Source organism: Phacochoerus africanus, chromosome 10 (assembly GCF_016906955.1).
Source record: "Phacochoerus africanus isolate WHEZ1 chromosome 10, ROS_Pafr_v1, whole genome shotgun sequence".
In the NCBI taxonomy this organism is placed as follows: domain Eukaryota; kingdom Metazoa; phylum Chordata; class Mammalia; order Artiodactyla; family Suidae; genus Phacochoerus; species Phacochoerus africanus.
In genome coordinates, this window is record NC_062553.1 from 71,517,556 (window position 1) to 71,540,833 (window position 23,278).

At 40.8% G+C, this 23,278-nt stretch overlaps 1 protein-coding gene across 1 annotated transcript; it reads right to left on the reverse strand.

The window, feature by feature from the left end:
- Positions 1-15,364: 15,364 nt before the first annotated feature.
- CXCL9 (C-X-C motif chemokine ligand 9) lies at positions 15,365-22,101 on the reverse strand. The gene is made up of 4 exons (XM_047799340.1): positions 21,948-22,101; positions 20,495-20,621; positions 18,841-18,925; positions 15,365-17,543 (listed from the first exon to the last, which is right to left on the reverse strand). The coding sequence occupies exons 1-4, from the start codon at positions 22,009-22,011 to the stop codon at positions 17,439-17,441; spliced, it is 381 nt and encodes a 126-aa protein (XP_047655296.1). The 5' UTR covers positions 22,012-22,101; the 3' UTR covers positions 15,365-17,438.
- Positions 22,102-23,278: the final 1,177 nt, after the last annotated feature.

The window sequence follows — 23,278 nt, forward strand, 5'->3', positions numbered from 1 at the left end:
AAACAGGCACAAACATGTTGACTGTCTAAGTTCATAGCAGGTGAGGAAGCTGAACGTTCAATCCAGGCAGTCTTGATTGTAGCCTGTAGAAAAAAGTAGCCTGATAGTTGTCAGCTGCTAAGCTGGTCTGGCACCAGTAGATGGACAGTGGTATTTCCCTGCTTAACATAAGCAATTTCACAGACACCAGCTTTGGTCCAGGTCATCTGTGGCCACGTTGGAATGAGCCAAAAACAAGACAACTTAGTAATCACGTGGAGGCACAAGCAAAATCAAGAATAATGTGCAAACCACGTTGAGTTTTTCAGCAACATTTGGATAATGATTATTTGTTTATTAATCATTGAATCAGGTACTTGTGAGGTTATTAAAGTGTAAATATAAGCAATAAATCTTTTTTTAAAAAAAGCCCACTCAGATTTTAAATTTAAAAAATTTGGTCGATTGGATCAGTGAGGATAAAAAGCATTCTCAAAACAAAAGATATTGAAATTATTTAATGTAATTCCCATCAAAATCATAAGCTTATGTACTATGAACGTTGTACTTATGTACTAAGTCACTAAAATGTGACTTATGAATAAAATATTCAGGCCATGTGGCAAGCTTTTACTCACAGTCTGTATATCAGGCACTAGGGTAAATGCTTTGAATACAAAATAAATAAGGCATGGGCATTTGCCCTGAGGAAACTAATAAAGGAGAGAAATAGACAAACACTCTTAAAATGAATAAACATGTTCCTATAATACAGCAGTAGAAGCAATAGAGAAGACATCCTAACCCAGAGGATCAGAATTTTACAGTCATGGTACTAATAGATTGAAATTCTGAAAGGAGGAGCGAAAGAAAGTCTTCTACATAAAGAAAATAGCCAACGTAAAGGGGCAAATGCTTGACAAAGTCTGGTGTGACTGAAGGTTGGGGGTGGGGAGTGCGGCAGGGAAGATGCTGAGGAAAATGAGTCAGGTGAGAGTATTTGGTTCTGATGGTAAAAGCCTTCACAAGCTAATCTAAGAAGGGTATATAGGTCAGCTCATTTTACCCCTAAACACCCTGAAGCAGGATTTTTTTTTTTTGATAGATGAGAATACTAAGACTGAGAACAGTTAAATACATGTGTATTTTAATTGACAGAACATTGTAAATCAACTATAATAGAAGAAATAAAAAATGTAAAAGAGGGAATTCCCATCGTGGCGCAGTGGTTAACGAATCCGACTAGGAACCATGAGGTTGCGGGTTCGGTCCCTGCCCTTGCTCAATGGGTTAACGATCCGGCGTTGCTGTGAGCTGTGGTGTAGGTTGCAGACACGGCTCGGATCCCGCGTTGCTGTGGCTCTGGCGTAGGCTGGCGGCTACAGCTCCGATTTGACCCCTAGCCTGGGAACCTCCATATGCCGTGGGAGCGGCCCAAGAAATGGCAAAAAGACAAAAAAAAATGTAAAAGAAATACATATGTAGTTTTAAAATGTTAAATAATGGCTATATTATGTGTAATGCAATGTACATATGTTTAGTGTGTATTATCCAGATCAACACCAAGAAAACACTATTGCTGTATTTAGTCTTAAAATAGTAAAGGTAGGAGTTCCCCTCGTGGTGCAGCGGAAACAAATCCGACTAGGAACCATGAGGTTTCAGGTTCAATCCCTGGCCTCACTCAGTGGGTTAAGGATCCGGTCTTGCCGTGAGCTGTGGTGTAGGTCGTAGACAAGGCTCGGCTCCCGCGTCGCTGTGGCTGTGGTGTAGGCCGGCAGCTACAGCTCTGATTAGACACCCCCAGCCTCGGAACCTCCACAAGCACCTGCAGCCCCTAAAAAAAAAAAAATGAAAAAAAATTAGTAAAGGTACTTTCCATCTTTTTCCATGCCCAAATGATCTTTAACCTAGAGGGAATTGTTCTAGAGAAGAAAGTATTCTTCATACTTTTGCAAAAGAGGCCCTATTATAATTATAAAATGGATCATGATAACTGTATTCAAATGGCTTAAAATTTTTCTTTACTGAAGGGCCCTAGACTAGAAGGCTATTTTAAATTGTGTTTGCATAAGAGGCACACTCTTTTGACTTATATCTTTATATGGGTTTCCTTTTTTGGAGCAGAAAGTCTTCTAGTAGTCCAGACGGCAGCTTGAGCACCAGTCTTGAGCCATTAAGTCTCTATTACAGGTACATTAATTGGAAGAAAGAAGATGGGAAGAGCAAAAGGGTGCATCTCCTAGCTAAATTAGCCCTACAAAAGTTCCAAACATATATACTTCTGTGTCTCTCTCCTGGGGTCAGAACTTAGTGAAATGGATTGTACTACAAGTAAGTCTTGGGCTGGGCACAAGGAGGTTCTGACTAAAGCAAGGAGAGGTCATGTTCATTTTGAGGAATGAGGAAAGGCTTCGGGAGGATGGATGATGTATTTGAGATAAGTAGAAGAACTTATCCTTCTATTATTATGATATTATGGCTGGAACTTGCCTCTGCTCACTGGTGCCAAACAGAAAGGCAGAGACAGAGTTTTGGGCAAAGGAGTAAAAATAGCTTTAATGCTTTGCCAGGGAAAGAGGAGTCACAACAGGCTTATGCCTTAAAGACTGTGCCCCCCCTTAGGAGAGATTGGGAAGTTATAGTTTTGGAAGTGAAAAATAGGGCCGTAGATAAGGATCAGAGGAGAGGCAAGCTTGCATTGTTTTCAAAGCTGGTCTGGTGGTCTTCTTTCCAGAATAAAGAATGCTTCATTGACATCTTCCATTTGTTGGGGGTTTTAGTTCTGCAGAAGAACTCACGGATATCTTTATCGATATTCCTTGAGGAGGGACCAGGACCCTGCCACAAGGCTGCACTATTGTTTCTTTCTCTCTTTTTTGTCATTTTAGGGCCACACTTGCAGCATGTGGAAGTTTCTGGGGTAGGGGGTCCAACTGGAGCTGCAGCTGCCAGCCTATACCACAGTCATAGCAATGCCAAATCTGTGCCCTTTCTGTGAGCTACACCACAGCTCATGGCAGCACCAGATCCTTAACCCACTGAACAAGGCCAGGGATTGAACCTGCATCCTCATGGTTGCTAGTCAGGTTACTGCTGAGCCACATCAGAAACTCCTGCACTGTTGTCTCTTGGCTGTTCCTCCCTGGTCTCTGCATCTCCTCCCTTCCCTGATTAGCAACTGTTTGAACCTGCCCTTTGGAACTCAGGGAAGATCATGGAGCCTAAGCTTGGTCCCTAAAACAAGAAATGGAAGATGCAGAAAGGTTTGTGTGCCGAGGAGCCCCACAGAGCCCTGTTCGGTATCAATGTTAAAGAATACACAGGGGATAAATAAACAACTCAGTTGGGACAGGAAGTAATCTCCATAAGAGTTTATTAGTATCACTTATTTAAGAGAATTTTGAGGGGATTTCCCGTCATGGCATGGGGGAAACGAATCCAACTAGTAATCGTGAGGTTTTGGGTTCACTCCCTGGCCTTGCTCAGTGGGTTAAGGATCCTGCATTGCTGTGAGCTGTGGTGTAGGTTGCAGACTCGGCTTGGATCTGATATTGCTGTGGCTTTGGTGTAGGCAGGCAGCTACAGCTCTGTTTAGACCCCTAGCCTGGGAACCTCCAGGTTCCGATATGCCCAAGTTTCCTTGTGGGCCCCCATCCCCAAACACACATCTGCTTTCTGTCATCATAGATAAGTTTGCACTTGTAGAAACTTTATACAAAATGGAACTATGCAGTATCTATTCTTTTGTGTCACTTATAGTTATTTTAAAATCCACCCATGTTGTCTGTATCAATAGTTCACCTCTTTTATTTCTGAGTAGTATTGATCTCGGAGAGACAGCAGTGAGTGACAGCTTGGAGCAAGCTCTTAATTTTCTGCTTAGAAATAGAACCTCGACAGCCTGGGTGAAAACCAGGAGTCCTAGCCACTAGACCAGCTAGAGGCTAGAAGAAGAATTGCCCTGAAACTTGCCCCTATTGAAAGTAAAAATATTTCAAGGAGGCAAACAGTGTAAAAACAGGTATAAAGTTTATTAGAGTCATAGTACAACATGTGGGAGAGCACAGAAATAGTTTATTAAGTCAGAAGCAAAGCTGTAATGCACACCCTGAAGAGGGGTGCAGGTAAGGGCTTCCCCCTGAGTGAGGAGCGTGCCAGGCAGGCAGTTTAACTCCCTCATATAGGACAGTTCTTCCAGGTCTTTGTTTACCTTGGACCAAGTATCTTGTTTTATTTCTCACACTTACTGGACGTAGAACCCTCCCCAATATGCATGCACATGTTTTGACAAAGACAGATTCCAGAGTAAAGGGTTCTGGGACAGCATCAGGACTTATTATGGCCTGGCGCTCCCACACTTTTTGACCCCTAGGAGTCTTACTGCGCACATGTAGTTGGGGGAGATGGCCTTGACCCCAGGAGTGATTGATATGGTCTCTTATCTTTCTACTCCAGCAGAGCTCAGCTCCTGCAATTAACTTTCTCCTTGAGGTGGCAAAGAGAAGAAAGGCCCAATTTACTCAGCCTAACAAGTCCCAGCTATTCTCAGCCCAAGAACCCATCTACCTCCTGCCTCAGTATTTCATTATATGGATGTGCTAGAATTTATTTATCCATTCATCTGTTGTTAACTCTTTGGGTTTTTTCCAGTTTGGGGCTATCAATATTCATGTTTGAGTCTTTTTATGGACATATGTGTTCTTTTCTCTTGGTAAATACCTGTGAGTAGTGCAGCTAGATCATATGATAGGTTTATATTTAACTTTTTAAGAAATGCTAGTTAATCTTTTCCTTCTACCATTCCACTGAAAATTCTTTTTATCAAGATCAGCAGCAATCACCTTGATGTTGCTAAGTCCAATGGTCAGTTTACATTCTTTATCTTAACTGCAACGTTTGACAGTTGGTCTCTCCTTCCTTCTAGAAATATGTTTGGTAATTGGCCTTTATTTATTTATTATTTTCTTTTTAGGGCCGCACCCTTGGCATATGGAAGTTCCCAGGCTAGGTGTCTAATCAGAGCTGTAAGCTCTTGGCCTACACCACAGCCACAGCAATGCCAGATCTGAGCCGTGTCTGTGACCTACACCACAGCTCATGGCAACACCGGATCCTTAACCTGCTGAGCAAGGCCAGGGATTGAACCCCAAACCTCACTATTCCCAGTCAGATTCATTTCCCTGTGCCACTTCAGGAACTCTGGCAATTGGCTTTTAAATGCTGTCTCTTCAGCAGTGCTTGTTGTGGCTCAGTGGTAATGAACCTAACTAGGATTGATGGGGATGTGGGTTTGATTCTGATTCTACTCCTAGCCTGGGGAACTTCCATATGCCGCAGGTGCCACCCTAAAACGAAAAATAAAAAAATGAAAAAAAGTCTCTTTTCTTCTTCATTTGCCTCCACGCCTTTATTGTTGGCCACAGAGATCCTTAAATGGATTGAGCTACTCCTCTAGCTTCTCACTTCACTCAGATTTAAAGCAAAAGTCCTTCAGGGACATAAAGGATCATATAAAACCTGATCCCACATTACCTCTCTGGGCCCCTTTCCCAGCATGCTCCCCTCTGCCCGCTCTGCCCAAGAAAAATGGCCTCTGCGCCGCCTTCAATGTGTCAGACCTCTGGGCCTTCCTACGTTCAGTTTCCTCTGTCCTAAGCACCGCACACCTTGTTCCCTCACTCTCAGTTCTTTGCTCTCATGCCATCTTATCAGGCAGGCTTTTCCTGACCTCTCATGCTGCCTCCCACCTCACGCTCCCTTTGCCTGTTTTATTTTCCTTCATAGCTCTTACAATCTCTGGCATATTATGTATTTACTAGCTTAATTGTTTATTGCTAGTCTTTCTACACTGACTGTGTGTTTAATAAGGATGTTGTGGGGTTTTTCCTTTTTCTTTTTAGGGCCACTTCTTTGGCATATGGAGGTTCCCAGGCTAGGGATGGAATGGGAGCTGTAGCCGCAGGCCTACACCACAGCTCATGGCAACGCCAGATCCTTAACCCGCTGAGTGAGGCCAGGGATAGAACCTGCGTCCTCATGGATGCTAGTCAGGTTCATTTCATGCCGAGCCACAATGGGAACTGCAGGATTTTGTTTTGTTCACTGCTCTATCATCCATACTTGGAGCAATGCATGGCCCATAGTAGGTAATCACTTAATATTTGTTGACAGAATGAATAAATAATTTCTAGTCTTCCAATTCTTCAATCATGTGATTTATTAAAATAAGAACTTAAAATATCTTAGATGTCCATAGACTAAATTTATCTCAAAATCAGGGAATGACTAATATGTAGATTCCAGTTATTGTCTTTCTTGTTAGAAACCAATGATCCTGACTATACTCAGAAAAGCCAGGCACGTGTCAGTCCTTTTCTAATTAAAATGTTTTTTAATTGTTAGATTAGCCACTGGAGGGAGCTCCTGCTTTTCTTTTTAGCAAGAAAATTACACCATTTGACAAAATCACTACATTCAAACTCAACAGGAAACATATCAGAAAGAAATTTGAATTCTTTTCCTATTTTCATTAGTTCATTTAATTTTTTATTGTTCTTTCTTTTTCCTCCTCTCTTTCCAGCTTTATTGTGAGTTTTACCTCACAATATCTTTATCACAATGTCCATCTCTCCTTTCCTCCTGGTAGATGGTGGGACTACTGGGGTGGCCTTTGGACAAATCTCTGAACCCCGCTTGACATGGACTAGTCACCATCTTTCTTTGATATTTTTCTCTTAAACCACAGCAGCCAATTTTTATTAATGTCAAAACCAGCTTTTTTTTTTTTTTTTTAATCTTCTGTGTGGTTACACTTAAACCTCAAAGCATGATAACATTTCACTTGGCCTTTTTCTTCTTCTTCTTCTTCTTTTTAGGGCTGCGCCTGCAGGATGTATGGAAGTTCCCAGGTTCGGGGTCAAATTGGAGCTGCAGCTGCTGGCCTATACCACAGCCACAGCAATGCCAGAGCCGAGCTGTATCTTCAAACTACGCTGTAGCTTGTGGCAATGCCAGATCCTTAATCCACTGAGAGGCTGGGGCTCAAACCCACATCCTCATGGGGTCTGTGTCAGATTCTTAACCTGTTGAGCCACAATTGGAACTCCTCTGTTGGCTTTGAAAGAATGATTTTATGAATAGAAAGCTCCCTTGTAGGTAGACCACTACGCATTGTATCACTATTTAATCTCATAATGGATGGCAAACAATGCTTACTTTTAACCTTATGCTAGATGTCTTGGGTATGCCAGCTGAACCTGGTGCTGTTCGCTGCCTTATTCTATAAAAACCTGTTACTGCTGAATTAATTTAGACAGTATAAGACTATTAATGTGAACTGAAATTGGATATTTTTCTCTTTCTTCGTCTTTTTTTAAGGCTATACCCATGGCATATGGAAGTTCCCAGGCTATGGGTCGAATTGGAGCTGCATCTGCCAGCCTACATCACAGCCACAGCAACACAGGATCCAAGCCATGTCTTCGACCTACACCACAACTCATGGCAACGCCAGATCCTTAACCCACTGGGCCAGGGATCAAACCCACATCCTCATGGATACTAGTCAGGTTTGTTACCACTTAGCCGCAATGGGAACTCCAAATTTGGATGTTTCTGGTTTTCACTGTTATAGAAACCCATCATGGGGCCCAAGATCTCCTAATACCACCATGTAATTTTTCCATTTCATGGGAAATAGAATAGGCTGTAGATAGTATTTTTAAAAATTGTAGGGAGTCCTCCAATTTATATCTCATCTCAAAATAATCTAAGACCAGAGAGGTGGGCTTCCCACAGTATGGCAGTCCTAAACCAGATCCCCATGGCAGTTTCTCTTAAAGTATAAATATATTTAGGAGTTCACATTGTGGCTCAGTGGGAACAAATCTGACAAGAATACATGAGGACGCAGGTTCGATCCCTGGCCTCACTCAGTGGGTTAAGTATCCGGCATTGCCGCGTGAGCTGTTGGTGTAGGTCACAGACCCAGCTGGAATCCCTTGTTGCTGTGGCTATGGTGTAGGCTGGCAGCTACAGCTTGGATTCTATCCCTAGCCTGGACCCTCCATAGCCTGGAGTAAAGGGAGCATCATTGTACAAAGTGGCCAGATTAAGCCATCAGGTGTCCATTAAGCAAAAGCGACTGCATACAGGGCCAAACACTGAAAAGGGATGATGTTTGGGGAGCCCTTTGAGAAACCTCAGAGATCATAGTCTCTCATGCTTGTTTTCAGATGAAGAAACTGTGAGACTTGCCGAGGCTACACAGCCCATGAGTGGCACCAGAAATATCCTCTAGTCTTTAGATTTTGAGGTTCTTGGTTGTCCTTCCATCTGCAATGTTTCTCCCAGTGTTTGAAGTCTGTGTTTGGGGATATGGGAGATAATAATAAAGATAACAGCAGCTAATACTACTGCTTAAAGTAAAATGTTGTTTGTAACCTGTGTTATTTGGGTTCTTTGGGATGCAGGCTCTGAGACAGAGTCAGATGCACAAGAAGTTTATTAGTGGGAAACGATCAAAATAAAAGTAGGAGGAAGAAGAATTGGGCAGAGGCTGCCTCAGAATGGGATGCAGTTCTAAGTTTTAATCAGCCCGGTGGGGACCTCCTAGTGAAAGCCTGCCCATCAGGGGAGTCCTGCCCTGGGGTGAAATGACCAGGCCTCAGTATTCCTTCAGTCAACATGGACTCAGCCCAAAATCTGAGGTAGTCCAAGGTGATGCAGCTGGAGGGGGGCACCTCACTGCCCTCCCTGCAGCTCAACAAGTTTTTTGCAGAGGTTGATCCAGGCAGCACACCTCTGTGGCTGCCATATAACCCGTGGCCCCCAAGTTCTGTTTTTCTGGAGTCTCCAATATCCAAATGAAATGACATTAGACCCCTAGCCAGGGAACCCCCATATGCTGCAGGTGTGGCCCTAAAAAGACCAAAGAAAAAAAAAAAAAAAAAAAAAAAGGAGTTCCCGTCCTGGCGCAGTAGAAATGAATCTGACTAGGAACCATGAGGTTGCAGGTTCGATCTCTGGCCTCTCTCAGTGGGTTAAGGATCCAGTGTTGCCATGAGCTGTGGTGTAGGTCGCAGACATAGCTCAGATCTGGCGTTGCTGTGGCTGTGGTGCAGGCCAGCAGCAACAGCTCCAACTTGACCCCTAGCCTGGGAACCTCTATATGCTGCAGGTGTGGGCCTAAAAAGACAAAAGACAAAAAACAACAAACAAACAAACAAACAAAACCCCACAAATAAAATGACTTAAGCCCCTCTTCCACAAATTATGAGAAGTCTAAGATCTCTCTCAATGTTTTCAAACTCCCCAGGCAGGCTTGCATTTAAAACTGAATGTTACCCAGTAGTGTTTTAAAGCAGGTCATCCCACCACAGGAAATTTCTCACTGGTCTTCTGTACTTTTACCCCAACATGCTCTCATTTTTACAGTTGCGCTCCCATCCCTTTCTGCCTCTGCCTCTCTCTTTTCTTTTTTTATGGCCTCTCCCAAGGCATATGGAAATTCCCGGGTCAGGGATTGAATCTGAGCTTCAGCTGTGACCTATACCCCAGCTGCGGCAATGCTGGATCCTTTAACCCACCGCACAAGGCTAGGGATGGAACCTGAGCCTCCAAAATGACCTGAGCTGCTGCAGTGGGATTCTTAACCCACTGCACCACATCGAGAACTCCTTCTCCCTTTCTTTGCTGTTCTAGGACTCCCAGTACTCTCCCTAGCTACCAGAGGTAATTTCTATTTCGTTATTATTTGGGGAAATTTAGCTTGCTTTTTCTTTAACTTTCATTCCATAAAAAGCCCCATCCAGCCTGCAGCTAATCAAAGGCTCCAAACAAGAGACATCTGCATTGAAATACCTTCTGCCGCTTTTAACAGTGTAGGAGTGATTACCGGCATTTCTGTTTTTAAGTAGCAATAATTTTTCTACTCTGTTATACGATTTACTTTGAAATTTCTCCTCTCACAGTTATAAATTTTGATGTTAGGTCCTCTTTCTGGAGGAAGTTCAGGTTGCCTACTCTGATGGTTATGGAAAGCTGATGGTAGGTGGCTGGGCCTCCTTGGTCCTACGATTTATGCAAAAGACAGAGGTCAAAGCCTTTTTCCCTGAAGATGGAGATATCAGAAACTTTTTCCTGTTTTTGTTTTTAAGAAAAATGAATCATTTACGAAAACAGCCAACTGCAAACAGTAAAGTGAAGTATTCTAGTTAAAGGATGAGATTTTAAATTTCGTATGGCAAACTTCTAAAGAAAGCAAATAATTACGTATAATTTGACACCTTTCCCTCTAATCGTTTACCGTTTTGCCCCAGTTCACAATCTTATTCAGAGGTAGATTTGATTGCTCATTTGTGATTTACTTACTTCCTTAAAACGTAGGGTCAAAAACCCTCCTGGGAACTTTAAATTGACTTGGTATCAAAATGCCTCAAGTGATCTCTCAGCCACTGTGACTACCTAGGAACTAATTAACTTCTTTTTTTAAATTAAATTTTATTTTATTTAAGAATGATTGAACTATAGTTCATTTACAAGGTCGTGATGATTCCTGCTGTACAACAAACTGATACTGTCATATGTATACACATACCCGTTCTTTTTCGGATCCTCTTCCCGTATAGGTTATCACAGAATATAGAGTTCCCTGTGCTATATAGATCCTCATTGACCATCCATTCCACATACAATGGTGTACATAGGCCAATCCCAAACCCCCAGTGCATCTCTCCTTCCCCACCTTTCCCCTTTGGGGACCATAATTTTGTTTTCAAGGTCTGTGAGTCTGTTTTTGTTTTGTATATGAGTTCATTCATATCCTTTTTCAGATTCAACTTCTTATCAGTAAGAAGGTTGTTTGTTCTCCCTTCTCACCTAATGTCACCCCCTATACTGGCCAAAAGAAAAAGTGACAGTACCCTAAAGCAACTTCGACTGTAACCTCTCTCTTCATCTTCCTTTGTAATAAGGAAACAACTTCCCATTTTCCTGAGAGGGATAAAGAACCCTCAAATACTTTCCACCTAATTAGCTGGCATTTCAATTTAAAAGTGTAGCTCACAGATGAAATATTTTTACTGATGACCGCTTGCTCTAATATATAAACTTTGGCTACCAACTGATTGCTGGTATAGCAAAATTATTTAAATTTTAAGTCAGAGAACAATTCCTAATAAAGTCACTTTACAACAGGGTAGTCACAGCGGGAGGACTTCAGTGTGACCAGAAGCATTCTGGGATGGAGTTATGGAAAAACAAGTCTTGCATCATAGGTGGGAATCAGATAGATGGGGGGAGGGGAGCAGGTGAATAAAAGAGCATGGGCCAAGCTGAAAGCTGAAGTGAGCATGGTAAATTTAGATGACCGTAATAAGAGTAATTCAGATTGAGTTGAAAAGGTCATGGAAGAAAATTTAGGGTAAAGCCTATGTCAATCAATGGAAAAATACACATTCAGTGCTTCCTAAGTGCCAGGCCCTGCCATAGGCACTATAGGTGCAGTGGCATAGAGGACAGTGTTTTCTGCAGTCAAGAAACTTCAGTTAGGGAGTTCCTGTTGTGGTTCAGTGGTAAGGAACCTTACTAGTATCCATGAGGACACAGGTTTGATCCCTGGCCTAGATCTGGCATTGCAGATCTTTCTTTTTCTTAAAAAAAAAAAAAAAAAAAAAAGAAAGAAATTTAAAGTATTGTTTGTGGTGGGGCAGGAGACAGGAAATAACTACGTAAATTTTTTTTTTTTTTTTTTTTAGGGCTGCACTTGCAGCACATGGAAATATGGAGGGTCCCAGGCTAGGGGTCAAATCGGAGCTGTAGCTGCTGGCCACAGCCACAGCCACAGCCACAGCCACAGCCACAGCAATGGGGAGTCTGAGCCACCTCTTTGACCTACACCACAGATCATGGCAATGCAGGATTCTTAACCCACTGAGCAAGGCCAGGAATGGAACTTGCATCCTCACGGGTAATAATCGGGTTTGTTTCTACTGAGCCACAACAGAACTCCAAGTTACTAGATTTTTTAAATCGTGTGCCTTCTAGGTAAAATTAGAATAGACATTCCCTGTATGAATGTTTTAATGTTTTTTTTTAAAGGAGCAAAATTTGTATTTATTTAGCATTTATATAATGATTTTTATTTTTTTCCATTGTAGCTGGTTTACAGTGTTCTGTCAATTTTCTACTGTACAGCATGGTGACCCAGTTACACATACATGTGTATATTCTTTTTTCTCACATTATCATGCTCCATCATAAGTGACCAGACATAGTTTCCAGTGCTACACAGAAGGATCTCATTGCTAATCCATTCCAAAGTCTTTTAAAAAATTCCTCTAAGAAATTCATATGGAAAATAATACTAATAATGCAAACATAAACAAAAGATTAAAACATAAAACAATCAAGGAAATAAAAGATGTTTTAATCTTTTGTTAGTTTATGTTTGCTTTATTAGTATTATTTTTTCTTTTTTTTTTTTTGTCTTTTTGTCTTTTCTAGGGCCACTCCCATGGCATACGGAGGTTCCCAGGCTAGGGGTTGAATCAGAGCTGTACCCGCCGGCCTATGCCAGAGACACAGCAACGCTGGATCCGAGCTGCATCTGCAACCTACACCATAGCTCATGGCAACGCCAGATCCTTAACCCACTGAGCAAGGCCAGGGATCGAACCTGCAACCTCATGGTTCCTAAATGGATTTGTTAACCACTGAGCCACGACGGGAACTCCTATTAGTATTATTTTCCCGTGAATTTCTTAGAGGAATTTTTTTAAAGCCACTTCCTCATTTTGTCGAGATTGGTTTAGCAGTCTATTTTATAATCATCATAATCCTGGTTCTAGTCTAGAGTTAGCCATGGAGGACTGTGCCCAATAAGGGCAACCCATCGTCTCAAAGTGCAGAAAGTGATGGACTGAGGGCATGTGTCACTCCCTCCCAGGTGTGGAAGTTTCAGTTTATCCATGGAAATTCAGTAAGTGACACAGGATCACTAGACAAATGCATTGAGCAAAACCACCAGTATTGCTGACTTCAGATTTATAGTAAATCTTCAGTTCTTTCTTATTTTTCAGACAAAAGTATGTTGTAAATACTTGCATTTCATCTGCCCCATAGGGTGCACACACCCCACTTTGGGAAGTACTGCAACAGAGAGGGTCTGGGAAAAGGATAGCTATTTCACTAAGGGTGATAAGGGAAGAAGACTGAAGTGACATTTAAGTGGAAACTCAAATGATGAGGCGGGACCAGCTGTACAAAGAGTGCTTTGGGCACAGGTGTATCAGTGAGGAAGCACAGTCACTCTGAATAGTATGGGAATAAAGGATTCACTATAGGAATCAGAAGTTACACAGGTGAGGGAGGATCTCGGGAAATGAAAGTCTGGAAGGTGAGACATGGAATTGGAGAGATTCACAGATCAAGCCTTCAGAAGTACTGGTACAGTTGTACACGTAAGAGCTTGTAAGAAAAATCCAAGAAGCTGAGCCTGTCCAGCTGCCAAAATGGGACTGCTAGGGGTCTGTGGGAAGCTGTTGCTTCTGTGTAACTATTGTCTTTCTGGGTCCACTTCCGAGTATCTGGTGGAGGGCCTGTTTTCAGAAGGCCAGCAGTGGTGAAGACAAGGTGAGCTGGGAGGAGAGAGAGGGCAAGGTGGGATCCACTGGATTCACTGGTTATATCCCATCAGGAGTAATGGTCATGCCTGCACTTCTGTCTTGCACGTCTCACACATGTGCCTCTTTGGCTAACTCGAACCTAGACCCTCACAAAGAAGGGGATTCTGGGAAACAGAGCTCTCAGCATAACCAAGTTAATGTATCTCAACCCAACAGGGAACAGCATGTGCAAAGGCCCAAGAAGGAAATCAACTCCGTGTGCTTGAGGGTTAGAAAGAGGGTGAGGCTGAGGCTCAGGAAGTGATGGGGAAGGTGGAGGGAGCACAGCCTGGGAAGTAGGCAGAGCCTAACTCATGTGGGTCCGGGCAGGCCTTGGATTGCTTGACTTAATCCTAAACCACAGGATTTTTTTTTTTTTTGTCTTTTGTCTTTTGAGGGCCACACCCGTGGCATATGGAGGTTCCCAGGCTAGGGGTCTAATCGGAGCAATAGCTGCTGGCCTATGCTGGAGCCACAGCAATGCAGGATCCAAGCTGGTCTATGACCTATACTGCTCAAGGCAAAACCGGATCCTTAACCCACTGAGCAAGGCCAGGGATTGAACCCATGACCTCACGGTTCCTAGTCGGATTCATTAACCACTGCGCCATGATGGGAACTCTGGTAAACTACAGGATTTTAAGTAACGTGGTGGTATTCTGTGAGTTCTACTTTGAAAGGGTCATTCTAGCTATTACGAATGGGAAAGAAGCAAGAGAAAAGTTGAGAAAAAAACAGTAGCAGAGAAAAGAGGAAGTTATTGAGGTGGCCTAAGAAAGAGACAATGATGGCCTAGACTATGGGTCTAAAAATACACACACAGAGAACTGGTGGTCAGACGGGCTTTTGGTCTCTTTTCTCCAGCCTATTTTTTCAGTCCTGGAAACACCGCTCTGTGTGTATGAGATGTGAAACACCCTCTGTTGAGAAGAAAGGGCAGCAGAGGTAAATGGTCAGGGGAGGTTGGGACTGACACTGAGGACTTTCTAGGCACCAAGCTCTATGCTGGGCCTGGTCCTCACAACAATCCCTGGGAAGGAACCTTGAGGCACAGGGGGGTTAAAAAGTATACCTGAACCAAGTTCATACTGCTTATAAGTGGTAGGCTTCTGATCTTAACCTAGCTATCTCAGAACCCAGAATCTTAGTTCTTTCTACAGAATCCTGCTGGGTCTCACATTAAGGCCCTACCTTGTCACATCCACCATCAGCAGCTGCTACCTGCCCAAATCTCACACCTGTCTGTCCTCTCAAGAGCCTCAAATGTACAAGTCTTGGGTCTCTGTCCATTCCCAATATTAGAGACTCCACACTGCATAATACCTCCAGGCCAAGTTTCCTGGACTCTGAAATAACTTATCCTATGTTTGGGTCTCTGTAACTACTTAGACTTTATAATATTTAAACATGTATGGTTCTAGGATATGGAAAAGAGGACATTTTTGGTCTCCTAGGTATATTTCTTATTGGAATAGCATTGCCTTTGAGGATTAGGAAATAAATTGCATTCCCCACATAACTCTTGTAAGTCAGTTGTCAAATTATCAGTAGCATTTTTTTCTGTCTCCAAAGAGCCCTTTAAAGGGCTCCCATGTCTTTATTTCAATTATACCTTATCTGAGATGAAAGCAAATGAATAAGGACATGAATAAGCAAATGAGTAAGAATGGCTGTTAAATATGCAATAGATGAGGTTCAAGACATTAAAAAATCAAGACTTATTTTCTGATCAGTGGTCCATTTACTGACAGCATTGTCTTTTAGCAAAGAAAATATTTCAAAGTACAGGGTATATATGCTAATACAGCTTTGAACCTAATAATTATTTGCTTAGAGACTATACATATATGTATAAATGATGAATGATTATCATGTTTTTATATGTCATAGTTACTTAGTCAAAACATGTAGTCTTTGGCTTTAGTTGTACACTGTCCACTTTACCTGTGAAATGCAAGCGTCACAGATTCTCAAATTAGGAAACATTTAGATTTTTCAGGGGAGTTACATGGAAGGAATTAAAGATCTTCATAACCAGATAAAATGCTGTTGGGATCACCATGGGCAGCCCTGGAAACATCTGCTGTGTAAGGAGTGACAAAATTTGGGAAAGACATTCTGGCCAACGACACCTTCCCTTCAACAGTTCTCCGAACTTGCAGAGGCTAAGGGCACCAACCACACTTCCAATGACAGGATTTACCGCTTCCTCTAGCTCTTGATAACTTAACACCCCCTCTCCTCACGGATGCTGGTGTGGTAATCAATAATCATGCTATTTTACAAAATCTGAAACAAGTTAAACCAACAATGAAATTCATATTTACCCAAAATGTGTTTTCAAAAGGATCTTGGTGGCCTTCTTGTCAGGTCATAGAAAACTGAGGCTTGTCAGGAAGGGTACTGAAGGAATTTTTGTACTCTGCGGGAAAAGCTGAGATACTGGTTGATCCCTTCCCATTCTAAGACTCCATGAATCTAGGTAGTGTGTATATTCAGTGAAAACAGTTTAGAATTTCCATAAGTGATTTAAACATTTCCTTCTTATCTGTTGGAGAGGCCAAGTAAACATCCTGTCCTAATAAAACAAGGATGTTGTATCACCTCACATCCCCGAAGTGATAATAGCCTGAAGATAATGAATAAAAGATGTTACCAGGGGTTAGACAATTTGGAGTAGCCAGTAAATAGCCAGCTCCTGCTCCGAGGAGATGGTCTGGTTGCTCTCCTACCTGCAGCAACTGCAGTGAAGAAATGATGCCAAACCCAGTTCCACAGTATATTAGGCATGATGGCAGATTCAGGGAAATAAACTCTGGCCCCTGCCCTCAAGGAGCTGACAATCTTGTTAGAGAGATAAAACACACACAAAATAATTAGGAAACAAGTGTTCATCTATATGGCACTGAATATAAGTGAAATAGTTTTAAAATGATCCAAGTATCTAGAAGGTTCTATTTAAGAGGGAGGATAAAATTAAGCCTTGAAGTGATCAAGTGAGGCTGAGTGAAGAGAAGGGGCATATCCGTGGGGTGTTGGGGAAGTGGGAGGAAGCAGTTGACCAAGGCGAGTGAGAGCACGACCTGTGTGGTAGAAGGAGCAGGCACTGCATTGCCATAGGATGGCGAGGAACTGGCCTGACTGAGGCAGAAGGGACCAAAGACTGATGTGGTCAGCCTGGAAAGGCAAGATGGGGTCACATGGCCTCAAAACCAGACAGAAGTTTCAGAAGGCCAAGTGCTAGTGCTCTCCAGAGGCGGCCCTCAGAAATGAACCTCTCAGAAATGTTGTATGTGAGACCCATAGGCTGACATGAATATAGATGCTGATGGCCATGGCAGCTTGGCGAGGTCCAGCTCAATTCCAAACTGCCTGGCTTACCAGCACGCTGCCAGGCTGGGGGCTGTTGACCTGTATCTAAAGATGGTCTCTGGAGGCTGCAGTGTGTGGCCTGGAAAGCCCATGGCTGCTCTTCCAGGCAGCTGTTGGGTGGGATGTGTTTGTGAGGATGTCTGCCCAGGTGTGGGCGTTACTAGGACTGTAGCTAAAGCATGATGAAATCCAGTTGGTTGGAGATGGAAGAACAAAGACAAACTATAGCTTCTAAACATTCTTCATACTGGGATTTTAAAAGCAAGCTTCTAGCTTGAATTACTCTGACATAATAATGCTTTAATTTTTCTAGTCAAATCAATAAGCTTATGCATTAAGATGCCCTCCCCTTTTGGAATTATTTCAGGGTGGTTAAAGAGAAGCTTTTTAACACAGAATACTTGTTGGTAACATGGTCCCTCATGTCATCTTCTTTTGATCAGGACGTTGAGATTTTTTAACTTTTCGAACTTTCTTGGTTTTTGGATGTTTTTTCCCTTTCTTTTGCTTTTTCTTTAGGCTGACCTGTGAGAAGAGGTCACAGAAAAAAAGAGTAATGTATCTCATTCCTACCATTTTTCCTTCCTTATATTATATTTGGACTCTCTAGACTGTGATCTTTCTTTGTCCTCAGAACCAGTTTAAAGTTGCTTCACTCTCAAAGGGGCTCCTTTTGATTCTCTTGACTTTGCTCACTTTGATGAGGAGACAACAGCCTTCTACCTGGTTGCTTCTGTCCATTCCCTGAGCTTTTTACCAACCTCACTCCAACATGATCCATTCTCCCAACTACAGCTTTCTGAGGTTGGTACTATTATCATTTACTTTTTACAGCTGAGGAGACTGAGGCTTGCAGAGGGTGACTCACCCAAAGTGTATATGGCAGAACCACTAGCCCATCTGACTCTGGAAGCCACACTTTCAACTACAGACTCTACAGCCCTCTTCTTCTTCTTTTTTTTTCTTCTTTGTCTTTTTCCAGGGCCAAACCCAAGGCATATGGAAGCTCCCAGGCTAGGGGTCCAATCGGAGCTGCGTCTGTGACCTACATCACAGCCACAGCAACGCCAGATCCTTAAACTGTTGAGCAAGGCAGGGATCGAACCCGCAACCTCATTGTTCCTAGTCGGATTCATCAACCACTGAGCCACGGCGGGAACTCCTCTACAGCCCTCTTCAAACTCAACTCCCTAGCATATCACATAGGATTCTTCCTGCTTCATTTTAGTCTACTTTTCTACCTCAATCCCTTCATTGCCCACACACAAGCTGCAGCCACATTCTCAAGACTCCCTGAGCACAGCAAACTCTCTCATGATCTAGTCTTTTTTTTTTGCATGTTGTCCTTATGCTCCTGGTAAATTATCTTTCAAGACCCAAATCAAATGTCACCTGATATTTGTCTTCCTTAATATTTTCTCCCTGTCCCCTCCCCCATGGCAAAGTTCATTACTCCTTCTATTATCTTGAAGTTTCTTGTACACAACTTTATTTTATATTTCTCACACTATATTGTAACCAATTGTTAGCATATTTTCTACAGCAGGAAAGACTTTAACTTATTGCTTTTCTATCTTTGGGGTGTACCATTCAATTCCATACACACTTACTGCATTGGATGAGAAAGACAAGCTCCCTACTCTTATGGAACACAGACTCTAGTGGGAGAGAGAGATAAGTGATACTATAAGCAGGAATACAATTATGCCACAACTGATGACATCATTTTGGGAACAAAACAGGAGCATGATAACACGAATGAAAAATATATCCTTAAGTTAATTTCTAAAAGAAAGAAAAATGTTTTCCTCTTTTCACCAACCTGTTTCTCCCACTCTTTAATCAATTTTTTCACATCTGGTGAATCTGGGTTTAGACATGTTTGATCCCCATTCTTCATTGTAGCACTGCCAAAGAAATAGCAACAAGATATATTTTTTAAATAATTTAAATGCTTCATCTTACCCACAGAATTCAATTCTCCTTTAAAACGTATTTATGTCATCACTATAAGTATCTGAGACTTCCAGTCTTTTTTCTGCTTTTTCATTTTCTAAGTGAATGAGGGGACTTAATGAATTTCTAGGATAGCACATAACCCTAAATTTGCAACTGATATGTGCAATGGGAGAATCTTCAATCTAAAGATAATATCAGTTCTGTTGTGCTAGAAGTGGCTCTTTATGTTTAAGTGAAAGCATAAAATAGGTAAGTTGCCAACATATCTACTTTTTTTCAAAAACAATGAAAATCAGCATAAAATTTTGCTAAATTTTCCAATGAAACAACTTAAAACATAATAAAATATTTTGCTAAGACAAGATTAACAGACCAGTTGAATTTTTTTATTAATTCTCCAGAAATAATTTAAATAATTTTTTTCTTTAATTTCTATATAATCTAAGAATAAGCTTACTCATTCCATATATCATCCTTGATTTGGGTTTTAAAAAACTTAAAATATGCACCTCTTTTAATCTAGCAGTTCTAATCTCTAGAAAGGCATTACTAATAGGGAAGAATTATAGACAAAATGTTGCCACAATAACAGTTTGTTTCCATAGCAAAACACTGGAAATAACCCACATTTAGGCATTGGTCATATAGATTATGGTACCTCCATATGATAGAATAAAATTTGGCCATTAAAAAAACATGATATTATTAGAAAATATGATATTATTATAGAAGATTACTGACATGAAGAAATGTTCATGATATAGTGTTAATGAAAAAGCAGATTACAAAACAGTATGCAGTGTATCACTTTATTTTTGTATATATATTACGGACATAGATGTGTGTATATAAATTTTGTAACTATATATGCACGCACAAAGCAAATGAAAGAGATTAGGAAGACATATATATAGAGATAGACAAAGATTTATTTATTTATTTATCTATTTTGTCTTTTGTCTTTTTAGGGCCACACCTGCAGCATATGGAGGTTCCCAGGCGAGGGGTCTAATCAGAGTTGCTGCCACCGGCTCACACCACAGCCACAGCCACGCCAGATCTGAGCCGTGTCTGTGACCTACACCATGGCTCATGGCAATGCTGGATCCTTAACCCACTGAGTGAGGCCAGGAATCGAACCCACAACTTCATGGTTCCTAGTCAGATTCGTTTCTGCTGCGCCATGATGGGAACTCTTAGGAAGACTATATATCAAGAGATTAACAGTATTTATACTAGATGTAGGCTTATAAACAACTTTTAATTTCTTCTTAATGAAGGGTTACCTGCATTAAACATTTTCTTCAGTGAACATGTAATACTTTGGTAATACATCATCCTTGGGTCCTAATCTCTACCAGAAATAACTTGTTTTTTAGAAGAAAAAAAGAAGTAGACCAGATTTATGGAGAGGCAACCATCTGCATTTTAAGTGTCTAAATGGACCAGCATTCTGAGGGTGAGGATCACACTAAATTTAATGCTGGAGCATGCGCGTTGGATGAATTGTTACTTACATGACTTCCATTTTCTCACAAGAAGGGCTTGGGGTGAATTGTTTAAGATCCCTTAAGGATTTTAAATGGATCATCCTTTGGCTGGTGTTGATGCAGGAACAACGTCCATTCCTCATTAGTAGGGTTCCTAAGGGAAAAAGAGGGGAGAAAACATTGGTGTAGAGCAATGTCTTAATTCAGATGATCCACCAAAATGATACATTTGACTTACGATTATTACTAACATTTACCAAGTGTCTGTTAATTATTACTGCAAGATTTTGAAGTAGCTGTTATCTCCATTTTATAGATAAAGAAAGCAAGATTCAGAGAAATTAAGACCAAAGTCATAGCACTGGGAACTCTGTCTAGTCACTTATGATGGAACATGTAATGTGAGAAAAAAGAATGTATACATTTAAGTGTAACTGGGTCACCATGCTGTACAGTAGAAAAAAAATATATATATAAATAAATGATTTTTTAAAAAAGCTGAGGGTTAAAAAAAAAAAGAAAAGAAAAAACCCCACAGCGAATCTCATACATTAAAAAAAAAAGAAAAAAGAAAAAAGAAACAAAGTTGTTCAGCTTTTGGGAGGACAGGTACAGGGTATCAGCTCAGGTCTCTTTTGAGTCCAAAGGTGTTACTCTAAACTATCATATTTTACAACCTTAGGAAAAGAGATTTTCATAATGTTCAATAAATGCCTACTACAGTTCAGACACACATAACTTACTCATGTTCACTATGCAGACCATAATTTCTTGAGCAACTCTCACAGCCATTTTTTAAAATCTGACTTTAGTGAAATGGAGTCGATGTTGGTTTTGACAAAAAGCTCCACTTATAACAACTAATTACTACCAACCTGATCCTCCCTACTGTCTTGTTTTTCAGTAGTGCTTTGAACTTTTGAAAACTCTCTAAAACACACTAGCATTCCTTAATTCTTCCATTTATTCAACATATACTTACTCAATGCTACTATATGCCACACACTGTGTAGTAGGCAGAAAAAGCTTAACTATAAAATCTCTATTTTACAGTTGAGGAAACTGAAACCTAGAAAAGTTCACTAATTTTCCCCAAATAACAAAGGTAGTAAGTAAACAGACTAAGGACAACCTCTCTGATTACTGGATCCTTATTTGGTTAACCACAGACATACTATCAAGAAAGTCTATCAAGGTAACAAAATTAATTTAGGAGACAAAGTCTTCATCTCATTATCACCCAGTTCAACAAACATTTATCGAATACTTACTACATGCCAGGAATTCACACATCTAGACTGAGAAGACTTGTAATTGACTTGGCAGGTCCAATATATGAACTTTGGATAATTGACCACAAATGGCTCATATCACTTTCTGATGCATGCAAAGCAATCACCTTTACTGGGCAAATTCAGAAGCTTTTATAGCAATTCACATCTCTGACTTTAGTAACTTAATGTAACTCAGAATCCCTTACCTTGAACTCCAATCAGAGTCAGGAAGATGATACCCAAAAGCAAGGCAACACTGCTTTTCTTCATAGTGGTAGAACAGTGTCACTTCTGTAGGTGTTCCACTGAGTCACTCTGTATTGGATTTCAAGCCTGAGAAATTCTTTAGAAAACATGCTTTGGATATCCTATTTATTTAGGAACTCTATTTCCCTCCTAAAATCTGATTGGCTGGTGTTAGCTGATCCAGCTAAACTGAACACGAACTTAACTGCTCTAGGGGAAACCCTACTCTCTGATCCAAGGGAATTTCTGCATGCTTTATTCCTTCCTTTCCATTTCACATAAACAGGGTGTTTATAATAAGAGATGTGAAACCACCATCACTGGCAGCCTTTAGCACACTTACAGCTGCTCACCTGGATGAAGAATAAGTTATATAATGAATATAAAAACTTCATATAACAAGGGTTGGAGATGTGGTTTCCAGATGGGAAATATTAAAGTCCAGATAAGCAAAATATTCTTCAAAATTTTTTTTTTACTGCTTATTGAATAGCTTCATGTATAGTATATGGCCATATTTATTTTTTCTTATATTGCCTACCCAACAATTTTAAACAATCAAAATACATTAAAAGGCACTTTAATTTTCTACTGTGGTAAGCTCATTTTGTTTTTATGTCACTGCTGCTATAGTTTATTATTTTTTTTAGTGGTTAAATTAGTTAGAATAAAGGATTAGTTGAAAATAGACAGTTGGTACTACACAAAACTTAATAACTTCTATGTATGGAAGAAAATAATCAACAGAATGAAAAAGCAACCTATAGAATGGGAGAAAATAATTGTAAACATATCTCTGATAAGGTGTTAATACATATACAAAGAACTTCTACAACAACTACAAAGCCCAAATAACCTGATTAAAAAAATGGGCAGACTTAAATAGACATTTCTCTAAAGAAGATATACATACAAATGGCCAATAAGCACATGAGAAAAGCTCAGCCTCACTAAACATTCAGGAAGTACAAATCAAAACCACTATGAGATAATCACCTCATATGCACCAGGATGCCACCAGAAAAACAACAACAACAATAGAAAATAACAAGTGTTGGTGAGGATATGTAAAAATTGGAACCCTGCTGCACTGCTGGGAATGTAAAATGATTCAGCTATTATGGAAAACAATATAGAGATTCCTCCAAAAATTAAAAATAGAATTACCATATAACCCAACAACCCCACTTCTGGGAGTATGTTCAAAAGAACTTAAAGCAGGATCTCAAAGAGATATTTGCACACCAGTGTTCATCACAGCATTAGTCAAAACAGCGAAGAAGTGAAGCAA